Source organism: Crocodylus porosus, unplaced genomic scaffold (genome assembly GCF_001723895.1).
Source record: "Crocodylus porosus isolate Cpor-Errol unplaced genomic scaffold, CroPor_comp1, whole genome shotgun sequence".
NCBI classification, from domain to species: domain Eukaryota; kingdom Metazoa; phylum Chordata; order Crocodylia; family Crocodylidae; genus Crocodylus; species Crocodylus porosus.
This window is the reverse complement of record NW_017728907.1, coordinates 45,324,877-45,338,669: the sequence shown is the minus strand read 5'-3', so window position 1 is coordinate 45,338,669 and position 13,793 is coordinate 45,324,877. Positions and strand designations below refer to the sequence as shown.

Genomic DNA, 13,793 nt, shown 5'->3' with positions numbered 1-13,793 from the left:
GGGGTCGGACTCGATGATCTATTGAGGTCCCTTCCGACCCTAGCATCTATGAATCTATGTTACTAAGGGCAAAGTATGATTCGGCCAACAGGGCACTGACATAAGACTAAAAGAGACCCTTCATAGAGCTCTGCTCTCCAAGTACCAGGTGACCTTGAATGAGACACCACACCACCCCATGCCACTGCCTTCCCCCTTCCATCTGGGGTCCTGCCCATTTAGAGGGCAAGTTCTTCAGAGCGGAAACTCACTGTATGTGCTTGCAGGACTAGGACCCTAAAATATATCACAAGACTTGTGCAGAATCACAAGGTGCTCTGAAATGCATCCATTTGTGGTAGAAAATATATCTGGAGGGAAGCAGTTTTCATATAACGGTCACAAGCTGGCAGAGGGTAGAGTTAGACTAGATATCAGGAGGCGCGACTTAACGGTCAGGGCGGCTAGGATCTGGAACCAACTTCCAAGAGACGTGGTGCTGACTCCTACTCCGGGGCTCTTTAAGAAGAGGCTAGATGTACACCTTGCTGGGGTCGTTTGACCCCAGTACTCTTTCCTGCCATGGCAGGGGGCCAGACTAGATGATCTGCTCAGGTCCCTTCCGACCCTAGAAACTATGGAACTATATCACAAGATTATTTAACTCAAAGTGCATAGTAACAGGAGTCAATCTTCAAATACAGCAACCATCTGGTTAATTATTTGGTAAGAGTGAACCTTGGAACATTTTGGGTTTTGGCATCTTCACATTTACACTATGCGTGTGCTTATAGTACACCCCCCGCCCCCCATACTGCAGCTGGGAAACAGATCTTTTAAAACTTTTGATAGTTACAGTTACCTTAATTATCTGTCCTCAGGAAGTATTATGTGGTGTTCTTGCTACACCATAATTAGGACTGTAAAGAAATTTCTATTTAATGGCTCATTTTTCAAAACTCTCAAACCTGCATGCAGAGGGAACACTGGCTTCGAAAGCTGGTTGAGATGGGGTTAGAAAACTGAAGATGGGACTAGTTTACGATCATTTTGAAATGTGCTCCGAAGATACCATGCACAAGTATACAGCGCACACATACATGCACTAATGTATACAAGTAGTGCACTACCTTAAATGGTTTCAAATTCTTATTTTTCAGTGTACAGCTAATGGGAAAAAAATAAGATTCAGACCTTATAGTTTCATAGTGCTTAGGATCAGAAGGGACCTAAACAGATCATCAGGTCCGACCCCCTGCACCGGGCAGGAATGGTTGCCAGAGCCATATCACCCCAGCCAAATATCTGCCCTTATAAAATGTATTTCATAAGACTGACTCAGGTCATCCATCAACAGTACTAAAAATATTTCAGAAGTTATTATAGTATAAAGGCTGCAGTAAAAATGGTCTTTAAGCTGTGTCCCCATAAAATACTGCTTCCTTACATACAATTTTATAAGTAAAAGACACTGAAACATATTCACATTACAGCTAAGAGGAGCAACCAGGACAGGGCACAAAGTGGCAAAACTAAGAAGAAAGAAAACAAAAGCAAAAAAACCTACCCACCAATTTGAATGAAATCATTCACACCTCCCAGAACTCTTTTTCTGGCTGAATTAGTCTCCAGAGGGCCTTCTCATTCAGTCGAGATAAACAGGCAATTCCACATTTCTGCCTCTGTGTGGCAGACCTTCCTCCTCCTCCGATACAGAAGGAAAAGCAAGGACTTTGGAGCTCTCTTTGATACCTCCAGTCAGTGAGTACGGCCACTCAGCCCCTCATGACACCCTTGATCATGCCCTTTTCACTACAACCACCTTCCTGAAAGAAAGGAAGTTTTCTGCCACAAAATCCCTTAAGGAAGGGGTCACGTTGCCCGTCTTTGCGGGGTACCTTTCTAGAACGCAGATGTTGACCTTGTCTGCCTATGTCCTTAGACGGCTACAACCCACACCCCTGAGATGCTGAATAAACAAACTTCTGAAAGCCATGGGATCCTGGGCAAAGATTGTGTGGAAGATATTACCTGATCTCTGCCCCAGCCATCAGCCCAACAGCATATCCTTCCCACATACAGAGCGATCAGCAGGAAAAGTGAACACCAGTAACACCAGGGGTAACTCTTCAGATGAAGATTAACATTAAGTCAAAGGGTAACTTGCTAAGACTCGCATGCATTCAGGCAGTTTGCCTAGTCTAAACAAACAGAACCCTGCACCCCCAGGGCTTGTCAGATGTTAACACCTGTTCATCCTTGCCAAAGGATTCCCTTTACAGCATCATTTCCACAGCCCCTGAATGAGCCTGTGCTGAACTGCAATGAAGACCAGACTGCATGAGCTCCACAGGGTGGGCAACCATAAGGCACAGAGGGCAGAGCTGCTGCACAAGAATGCCTACAGAACTGTGAATAATACAAATGTGTTAGAATGAGATGAAGCACTTCCCTTCCCCCTTCTGGTCAGCACCCAGGGGAGACTGGCACCTCTTTGAACAGTCCTAAAAATTTTCCTGAGCGTCTTTCATGTGTTTCTTCAGATTTAAGAAACCTGAAGGGGCCGCTAATCTGTACATAAACCTGTGTAGCACAACTCAGAAAGTAAGGACCACACATAGCCTTCTCTAGCTGTTGTTACTATTGCAGCTCTCCTCACCTAGCAGTACAAGGTCTGACATCTGACAGCAGGAAGAGTCAGTGAAAGTATAGGGAGAATAATCATGGTATAAAATTGTGCTGAATGTAAAATGGCAGAAGGAGTGAATAATAGAACAGGCATGATTCATTACCTGTGTCTATGACCAGATTTAAAGTGAGCCCTATGAAAATGGTCTTCTAAACTGTGTCCCCACTTGATCTTAACTGCATTTCCTTGTGTTCAGGGTTTTAAGTTTAACCACTTTCCTTGTCTGGAAGGCCCCAAGACATCACTATGTAACCACAATACTACTTTAATGGAGCATTTCCATAGTGACCTGCTGGGGCATGTATGTACCCTGTGCCCACAGACTATTAGAAGATGGAACTACAGGTAACACTGCATTGTCCAAAAATACTCAGGTTTGGGCTGTGAAAGCACATGAAAGGTTTCAAGTCAAAAGGGTAACTTTCAGGAAAATTAAGCAAATTGAAAAGTGAGGGTTTAAAATTAAAGATGCCTTGCAAATCTTTGTTCCAACATGCATTAGAATCTTGATCATACCATCATGCCTTTTCAACACTTGCTACCTATGCAACTCATTACAAAAAGTACCACCTCCATTATCAAATACTTGCATATTCTAAGGAGAAACAAGCAAAAAAAAAAGAATCAAGCGCTTCTTCTTTAGGCAGCTGGTTGTGTTCTTTTAAGAGAATTTACTGGAAACACTTATTTTACTATTTATATTGATGAATACAATATTTTTGTGACCTACAAAACACTATAATAGAGCTAAAAGAGTGATTTAAAATTTTTTAAATCCACACTGATTCATCTTAATACTGTTTCGAGTTAGTATTCTCTTCTCTTGCAAAGCCAAGACAGCAACGGTACCATTTAAACATACAGCACCACAAGAATATCTGCCCTGGGATTTTCAAGAACATTGTATAAAACTTCTATGTACAATTTAATAAAAGCATTAGTGAGCACAAGGTATGACTCTGACAGGCTGTTTAGTGAATGAAGATGTACAACACCAAACCCTCCTGAAAGGACAAATGCATGCTCCTGTGGCTAATTGTTCACAAAGTCATTTAACATTTTCTCATTAAATACAAGTGTCATGGGCTGACAGATCTGAAGAAAGCCAGATCCCAATGTACGCAATACTCCCATCACTTAACATGGAACATATGGTGAACAATAGCATGAGACCTACAGTTATACCAAAAACTTAAGTCGGATACATTGCAAAGCATTTGGCCACTTAAAGAAGTTCAGGATACTGACGGGCACATCTTGAAGGTTATAGTTAATTTCTTTAAACATAAAAATGGATGAAAATCACTTAAAAGACTCTACAAGGCAAAAAAAAAAATGCCATTTCATACTGAAAGAAAAGAAAAAAGAAGTCACCAAGTACCATAAAATTAAAGGTTTTTATAATTCCCTTTTTCAACAGCCTAACCTTATTGGAGATGCTCTGGTGCTGGTTTCCATGGACACAGAAGCCAAACCAGAACCTGCCTAGTCAGCTTCAGCTGTCTGTGTGTGCGTATCATTTCTGTTCCCATAGAAACAGACACCCAAAGGAAAAATAAAATTAGGATTCAGAGTATCTTTAAGAAAATCCATAAAATCTACTCCTCTTATTTTCATTCCTAACTCTATTTTCAGTGAAAGAGAGTTGAAAAAAAGCTACTCATAGGTAGAAAGTGAGCATATATTTGCTGTTTTCAGTGTGAAGCCAGTATCTGTAAGGAATGATTTCAAGCCAACTATGGGTTTGCAGAGCCAAACATCTCCAATGTTACAAATTATATTGACTTCTTACGTTTTGTCAAAAGCCCCTTAAGCACAGAACAGGCTGTTTTATAGCCAATATTGATAAAAAGTATACGACAAAAAGAAAATAGCATCATACTGACTGCCACCCTCCCTCCCTTCTCATATTCTAAATGACCCAAGAGGGCAAACCATCTAAGAAATTCTGGGAGATCATCAATTGCTGAGCAGCAAGGATGTTCTCAAGTAGATCTAATCCCTTCTCCTGGAGTGCCTATTGTATAAACTGCAGCAGCAGCAGCAAAGATCCATTTTATTAGCGTTTTAACAAGACAAAACTCTCTCTTTCACTAACAAGCCTAAGGATGTATTCCTCCAAGTTGATGCCCTTTATAGCATACTGTTATTGAGCTATAAATATCAGATATAAACACAGTAGGGCTATGGGACTGGGGCAACATATTTCTGCTCATCTCAGAGGTTTCAAACATTCATCCATGTAGCTTTTAAAAGTCACTCTGCAAACATGGCTGCTTATGTATCTGAGCCCATTTTCTATAGCTCCAGTTTGTACTTCCTAAGAGTAAGGTTAGGAAAGGACAAATAAATAGGGGTGCACTGATAGAGATTTTTTGGGTCAATATCGATGGCCAATTTTTAACGAGCCATATAGGCCGATACCGAGCCAACTGCCAATATGCAGCCAGGCAGCTTGGAGACCAGCTTCTGGGTGGTAAGTCTGCTGTGAGGAAAGGGGTGGGGGAAGGCAAGGCAAGAGACATTGTGGGGGAAGGGCAGATTGAGGCCCCCACGATGAGGGAGGGAGTGGGGCAGGGGCAGGAGCCACAGCAGAGTGCAGGATGGAACTGCAAATGGCTCATTCAGGAGGTGCCGCAGTGGGGGGAGAGCGGGCATGGCTCCTGCTGCTGCACACACCCGGAAGAGCAGGAGAGGGGGTACCCCCATATCTGTACATGGGGTGAGGGTGGGATGCCACTGCGGGCTGGAGCTGGGGTAGGCGCCATGCTCTTCCCAGTGGGGGTGGGGATTGGGCCAGGCTGCACTCAGGGGAGGCAGTGGCAGCACTGGGAAGGGGGCTATGGGAGGCTGCAGTCACCCAAGAATTAGCCATAGCTGCCTCGTAGCAGCACTGCTGCCACCCGTCCCGAGCACAGCCCCAGCCCAACCCTCCCCCCACCGGGAAGAGCCCCAGCCCAGGCCCGCAGCAGCAGCACACCCTTGCCCTATATGCAGATCTGAGGGCACCACCCCCCATGCCCTTCCAGGGCGTGTGTAGTGGCAGGAGCCACCACCCCTCACTACACCCCCCAGTGTCCCACACCCCACCTCAGCTATGCAGCACCTGCCCCAGCCCTACTCCCTCCCTCACTACTGGGGCCTCAATCTACAGCCCTCCCCCATGCCCCTTCCCTTGCAACAGACTTACCAGCTAGACCTGGCTGCTCTCCATTTTGCCAGGCTGCACTCCTGGCTGCCTGTGTGCTGTGCTATGGCTGCACACATGCACAGGGCATTTAATCAGCAACATTATTGGCCACAATCAGCCAAAAAAAGCCAATTGCCGATGCAGTAAATTTTCCTTACATCAGTGCTGATCCAATATGGGATGATGTATCAGTGCATCTCTACAAACAAATACTTAACACAAATCTCCAATTCACCTGCTGGTGCTACCACAGACTTAAGCACCAATATCTACTGGAAAGGAATGGTCAGTTCCAAAGCTAACCCTTAAATAAAGCATTAGCCTTGCATTATGTAGATGCAAGGTATATATATTATGAATTTCTAAAGCTGTTCCAACTGTGGTGCAGGGACCTAAACATGACTGTGAGACCTGTCTATTCCAGAGAGTGCAGAATCACTTCAACTAGACACAGTGAGGTATATGATGAAGGCTCATCTATCTATGTATCTATCTATATAGATTTTTTTCCCTGGGATATATTCATCTCTAACAGGTAGTCCCACTCATCAGGAATCATAGAAATGAAGCGTTGGAAGGGACCTTGAAAGACCAAGTCCAACCCCCTGCTCTGGGCAGGAATACTGCTGTGATCAAGTGATCCTATCAAGGTGTCTGTCCAGTCTCCTCTTGAACCCTTCCAAGGTTGGAGACTGCACTACCACCTTGGAAAGTCTATTCCAGATTCTGGTCATCCCAGACATGAATGAGCCGCTTCCTTTCTACAAGCCTTTGAACTGGAGATAGATTCACATAGTGCCTATATCCTACTCTGCACCTTGAAATGAAGCAGAAAATCTAGGACACCTTTCCCAACTACCGACTCCAGCCAATACATGCGCTTCTCCCAGAGCCAATAACATCTTCCCTCTGTCTGCTTCCATGCCCACTAAAATTGGAAAATCCTTGAGGAGGAAGGAGGTAGCTGACTGGTAGCAAAACATACTCAAGAAGTCACCTCATACCCCCTCCAGTCAGATTTCTTTTACTACTACCATTCTTTAAAAACATTCAGGAAAATTCACTACCCAAAGCAATGATAAATTCAGAGAGTTAAGTTGCCTGCTCTTCAAGAGATGGAGGCTCAAATTAAACCAGGAAACAAACACCAGAAAGTAATGAGTTAAGTCAGTACATGCTGTCTACATGGGAGCCATACCACTCCACTCCAGCACTTACACTGCGCCTCAGTAGGTTACATCTAGCCATACTGGTCCTAGGACACCTTGCAATAACAAGAGCTGTGCTCCTTGCCTATCTCCAGAGGCTGGCAGTCCATCACGGATATCAAGAAGCAAACAGAACATACAAGTACTTAGCCTTGAGCAGTCTGAGGCAGCACTACACAACCTAAGATCCATATTTTTAGCAGCAAATTCTCACGTGGTATAGGAGCTGCTTAAGGACCAAAATATCCAAGCTTCAAATTAGCTAAATTCCTCATAGAATCACCATTCTGACCCAGTCATAACAGTCAAATGCACAAGTATGCTCTAATCCACCCAAAAGGTCAAATGAACACAAACATTTGAGAACCAGGCCAAGTTCAGGGCCCATGCCTTTCATGATCCTCTAACACTACTTCTGAATTCTAAGCTGAAGATTCCTCTTTACTAAGATCAGAGTTTCTGAAGGGACAAGTACAGCAGAGATCAGGGTTAGTTAATGCCATGTCCAATCCACAAAAGCACTAGATACAGGTGTCGCCGTGGATGACAAAAAAGCATTGGATGCAGGTATCGCCATGGATGTAGTCTTTCTGGATTTCAGCAAGGCCTTTGATACCGTCTCCCACCCCATCCTCATTAAAAAATTGGGCGACTGTGGCATTGATGCCTACACAGTCAGATGGACTGCAGATTCGCTGAAGGGTCGTACTCAGAGGGTGGTGGTAGACGGGTCATATTCGACCTGGGGATAAGTGGGCAGCAGAGTCTCTCCAGGGCTCGGTCCTTGGGCTCGCGCCGTTCAATTTCTTTACCAACAATTTGGATGGCGGGGTGAAAAGCAACCTGTTTAAATTTGCTGATGATACCAAAATTTGGGGTGAGGTGAGCATGCTAGTAGGGAGGGAAAGACTGCAGCAAGACCTGGATAGGTTATGGGGGTGGACTAACAAAAACAGGATGCATTTCAATACTGATAAGTGCAGGGTCCTTATCAGTATTATATCCCAGGGAGCACGGAGGCAGAAAGGGATCTTGGAGTCATTACTGACTCCAAGATGAACAAGGGCCAACAATGCGAGGTCACGGTTGGCAGGGCTAACCGGACCTTGTCGTCCATCTACAGGTGCATCTTAAGCAGGGCCAAGGAGGTGATCCTCTCCCTCTATGCAGCACTGGTGAGGCCACAGCTGGAGTACTGCGTCCAGTTCTGTGCGCCTCACTTCAGGAGGGATGTGGACAACACTGAGAGGGTCCAGAGGAGGGCCACTCGCATGATCCGGGGACAACAGGGCAGACCCTACAATGAGAGACTGAGGGACCTGAACCTGTTCAGCCTTCACAAGAGAAGGCTCGGGGGGACCTGGTGACCATCTATAAACTCACTAGGGGGGACCAGAAGGGTTTGGGAGAGACCTTGTTTCCCCGAGCGTCCTCCCGCATAACAAGGAATAACGGCCACAAGTTGTTGGAGAGGAGGTTTAGATTAGACATCCGCAAGAACTACTTCACAGTCAGGGCAGCTAGGATCTGGAACCAACTTCCAAGGGAAGTGGTGTTGGCTCCTACCTTGGGGGCTTTAAGAGGAGGTTGGATGACTACCTGGCTGGAATCATTTGAGCCCAGTTTTTTCTCCTGCCCAGGCAAGGGGTCGGACTTGAAGATCTACAAGTTCCCTTCGACCCCACTTCTATGATTCTATGATTCTCTGTTGCTACCAACAGAGAACGGAGGACAGTGGCAAAAAGGAATCCAACCACTGAAGTTAGCATCACATTCATATACAGGACAAGGACACTAACCACAATATACAGAGAAAGTATATAAACCTGAATACAAAGACAGTATATTTAGAGATGTTAGGTGAAGCACTCAGTGATAAACACCACCAACCTTAATTCTACCCCTTTACACATACCCATTATAATCATCCAATTACATGACAAGGCTTGAGGCTATACGCTGAATAAAAAAAATAAAAAAAATAAAAAGATATACATCTGGTCTTGGCCAAAAGGCTGAGAAGCAATTTCTTAAGTTAGTTTCTTAAGAAACAGACAATGAATCCTCCAAGCATCATTCAACTGACAACCTGAATGAGGCAAGGGTCTTTAAATATGCCATTGCATGCTGCTTTTACAAGACTATATAACAATGAATACAAACAAAAGAAGGAAAGTAAGGTTCAAATGGAAAACTTTAAATTTTGGAGTTTCCAAACTTGTCCATGCTTGACTGAGATTTCTTTCCTATGTTACACAACTTAAGAATGCAAAAACCAGGCTTCACACTTAGTCTTTGAATGTAACAAAACAAATAAGATGTTGTCCCCCTGTTTACAAAGCTCAGGAAATCAAATAGGAAGTTGGTGCCTGCTTGTTGCTCCAAGAATGTACAATGTAACAAACACATACAAGAGTGAACACTTCCCTGTTTATGCTACCGCATGATTGATGGCTTCTTTCGAGCAGTTAGGGGTCTGCAGAGTTCTTAGTATTTTTGTAACACTAGAGGAGAGGTGAAGAGGGGCAGTTCATCAGGTCAGCAAGCTGCAATTTAAACCAGCTTCTTTACCAGGTATTAGTACAAGAAACTTAAATGCTGCTGACTAACTTCCAGGTGAAAATTAAGATACTGTATTAAAACCAAGAGATATGCAAGAGCTCTCATGCTAGTTACCAGTGTCACTTGTTAATGTCCCTGCCTTTTGCTACTTCACCCTGAATCCATCCCTCCGAACCTGGACAGCTGGTCCCAGATATTAGATACACAACAGAAACCATCCTGTGAGGCAACCACCAACAACCCATAGTATCTTGCGGTCAGAGCTGAAACAACACATCAGTGATACAACGTATACCAACTTTTTCAGTTACGAAACAGGCAATTAAGCATTTTTCTATTTATATAATTAAACAGCAGACAGTCAAGCATATTACTCAGAAGAGTAAACAAAGAGTGAAAAAACAGGCAAAACAGAACAATGAAAAACGAAGTCACTAAAATTCAGATTCATGCCAAGCCCTTGTCATGAAACATCAAACAAAGACCCCTAGTGTAAAAAACAGCACCTAAGATGTTCAGATTGTGACAGGTTCAAGCATGAACCAGGCCTTTCTACAGACTCGGGAAAAACCTCAGTATACTACCTGGTACTACAGAATAAACAGAGGATGTCAAGGATTTGCTTGATACACTGTGCCACAGCCTCGTGTGACAGCTCTTTTTATTTTAAAGTAACTTGTATTTGTTTCTTTCACACAAAAAGCTTTCCCATAGCTTATTAGTCACAGCAAAAGCAGCACTCAAAGCTCTAATGGAGATTCATATCCCCACTCTCCTGTGGGGATTGAACACACACATATGGAGAGAGACTCCCTACCCAAGAGGGTCTTATGACCTAAAAATCTCTTCTGGCACCTGCTCAAACACTGGACAAGTTCAAAGCAAACTCACAGGCATGGCTTGTTTGAATGATGCTGAAACATGGAAGAGGACACCTGTTGCTCACTGACTCTGTCATCATACAATATTTCTAATGCTGCATGATCACAATAATACGTGAGGAGCCTAGAGATGTGGAAAAAAAGAAATACGAAAAATTGTGATGTAGGAGCAACTGCAAGTAATATGCCAAGGAATATTAAAATAGGAAGTATGTATGTGGACAACTGTTTTCATAATTTAAAAATAAGGACAGGAGCTTGTTTCAGATGGATGGAGGAAACAGTCCTTTTAGATGATGAAGAGCTCGTTAGTAATAAAGGCGGCAAAGAAAGGAAAAATTAAAATAACTAAAGTATAAGAAGGATTGAGTAAACAATGCAAGAATCTAAAAAAAGAAAAGAGAGCCTACTGAAGGAAATCAAAAGCACTGAAAGAGAAAGCCCCTTACCTCAGCCATTTGACAAAAAGCAAAAGCTGCCAAATTATTCAGAAACACAGGTAGAAAAATCTTTACCCCAGAACCTCACTTAGCTTGAACAGAATAAAAACAAGGATCTCATATCTAGAAATAAACCAAAGAACTGAAAGCCGATAATGGTATATTTAGAATGTGTCAGCTCTTCTCTTATACCACCTGGTAAACACAGAGCCATGTGGCATACCAAATACTCTAAAATTCAGCCCCTACAGGACACGGAAAACTCCAGCAACTGACTGGACTTATTCCTGTCTCCTAATACTGATAGACTTGATACAAATAAATAACTAAAATGAGTTCACCAGGCAACTGTTTGATAGAGTGGAGAGGGTTACTATAATTATACTCACTTGAGTCCTCCCATCTGAAAAGATGCAGCTTCCAAGCAGAGTAATAAAGGAATCCCAGCACCAGAAAGAGACAGAGAGCTAGCAGCAGGTTACGCATAAACACCAGCAGTCCCATCTTCACATTAAATCTGCTCTTCTACATGACCTGGAGGAGAAAAACAGTTTGAGGCTTGAACCATCTAGCTCAGCATTCATCCTTTCAAGAGCAAGTGCTACACAAATGCAAGAAAGCAGTGACACAAGTCAGGATTCTCCTCAGCGAGGCACATGATCCAGGGTGCGCCACTGAAGCTAACACTGTTGTTTCAAGCAAACTTATCTTGGCCGTGATCACAAATGTCATTTCAGAGAACTCGAAGAAGACAGCACCATTATGAGGCAGCAGTTTTGTTTATTAGGCTCGTACAGCCAGTCCCCCACACAAAATACCCCCTCAGATTATGACAGCTAACAAGACTCCAAGCAGACTGAGTTTTCCTCCTACTAAAGAAGCGCAGAAGGGCATCAACAGCAAAACGACAACAGAAGTTAGGTTATTATAGTGTGTGGACCAGCCAGCTCCATTTACCTGGACTACTCCCACAGTCCTGCCCCAAGCTTCTTAATTAACAAAGTATCTGAAAACTCACTTGCTTATAATTTAGCTTTATTAGTGTTACCAGCAGGAGGCAGCACAGAACACCGCTTGAAAGGACTTTGGCAGACATAGTTGTGAAAGACGTTTAAATCAATGTAACGGTTTTCCTTAGACACGCTATACCAATAGGATGGTTAAATTAGATGGGAAATGGAAATAACTGGAAAAATAGAGGGTTCAGAAAATGGGCAACAGGAGGCAGAGAATGTCACCTCTAGGAAATCAGCTTGATCAAGTGACCAGACCTCTTCACTATCTAAGGGCCATTTGACAACCTAGATGAAGCAAGTTGATGCACAATAACCTGATGGAAAAAATGTGCAAAAATACCAAAACATACCGGAACAATTAGCAGCCTTATTGATAGCCGCAGCAGATAGGGCACAGGTTGGGTAGACTGTAAAATGGAATTTCCCATTTCTTCCCTAGAGATAGGCTCTGCAAGGCAAAAACTGAAGCATCTGAGCACAGCAGAATGGGGAAGACTGCTAGCAGTTTGTGACAGAAGGCACACGACTAGCACGCTGCGTGGCCCCACTGAGGATATCACCTGGGGGAAAGGAGGTAGTCACCTTCTCAACGTCTCATGCTAAGTGACTGCAATCAAACGTGTCCTTGGTTCCAGCTAAGCAAAATTAAAACATCCAAGATGCTGAATCAGCCACTGCCCATTCAGGGGAAAAGGAATGTGGATGCACTTCTATGGGTACGAACACGCTGACGGTGACTAATACAGGTTGTATCTGACACCTACCAGCTGCAGGCTAACATAAAAGACAAGGGCAGTGCAGGGGAAAGCACTGCGAGAGAGACCTCACTACCCCTCTCAGCAATGGGCCTGGCCAAGCTGGGCTTCGTACGCAGCTCGCACCCCTACACCTCCCTGACGGCAACCCTGCCTCATGTGTCATGACTTCAGGAATCAGCATCTGACATGTTTTCAAGCTGTTTTCCCAGGCGCTGGTTTCAAGCATAGTTGGCCACACCAGGGAAGTCCTGTGCCGCCATCCTGGAGACCAGACTGTGATTATCAGGGTGCCCTCCACCTCCACAAGCGATCCCACAAACACGCGCCTGGAGAGAGGGGAGGACTCCTGTCCTGGCTGGCCGCACTGTGCACATCCACGTCCCCGCCGGCACCGATCAGTACCCCGTGCTTGTCCGCAGGAATCCCACTCCTCCCCTCCCCGCCAAGCCTCTGTAAAGGAGATGGCTACAGAAACCCGACCCTGAGCGCCTCATCCAGCAGCACTGAGGGATGCACCCATCCGCCCAGCAGCCGCGGCAGGCGGGCACCGCTCGAGGGGAGCTCGGCTCGCCCCGGGAGTATGGGGAGCCAGGGGCACGAGCCAGAGCTCATGGAAATGTTTCTCTTCCACATGGGCGGCTAGGGTCTGGGGCACGCTCCCGGCGCAGGCGGTGCAATCGCCAGCCCTGCTGACACAAGCGCCTGGTCCAGCTCATGAAGGCCTGATCCCCTCCGGCCCACTTGTGACGGTTGTGCAGGGCGCTGTAGCCTGTCTTCGTGCAACTCGCTGCCACTGCCAGGGAACACAGGCGACCAGAGCATCCAGCCGTCCTCCCCGTGCCAGAGCCTGCGCTAGGGTTTCTAGTTAGCACTGCGGCAACGCCGGGGCGACCGTGACCATGACCATGAGGGGATGTGTCACCTCCTCAGGCCTCCCTGCCGGGGCCAGCCCCGCCCAGCCCGGCCCGGGCCGCGGTGCCCCGCGCTGAGCTCAGGGAAGGCGACGCTCGAGGCCGCGGGACGGGACGGGACGGGACGGGACGAGGTGGGGCCCAGGCCAAGGGGACCCC

At 45.3% G+C, this 13,793-nt stretch overlaps 1 protein-coding gene across 9 annotated transcripts in view; it reads right to left on the bottom strand.

The window, feature by feature from the left end:
- The window catches only part of ST3GAL3 (ST3 beta-galactoside alpha-2,3-sialyltransferase 3), a 245,686-nt gene extending 234,145 nt beyond the window's left edge, over positions 1-11,541 (bottom strand). The window contains exon 1 of one of the 9 annotated variants that reach the window (XM_019531293.1): positions 11,339-11,541. In XM_019531293.1, coding sequence (XP_019386838.1) covers positions 11,339-11,453 — 115 coding nt within the window. In that variant the 5' untranslated portion in view covers positions 11,454-11,541. Of the gene's footprint in view, positions 1-1,546; positions 1,763-2,010; positions 2,066-11,338 lie in introns of those variants that run through there. The other 8 variants (XM_019531289.1, XM_019531295.1, XM_019531291.1 and 5 more) reach the window with 8 other exon arrangements.
- Between the last annotated feature and the right edge of the window lie 2,252 nt (positions 11,542-13,793).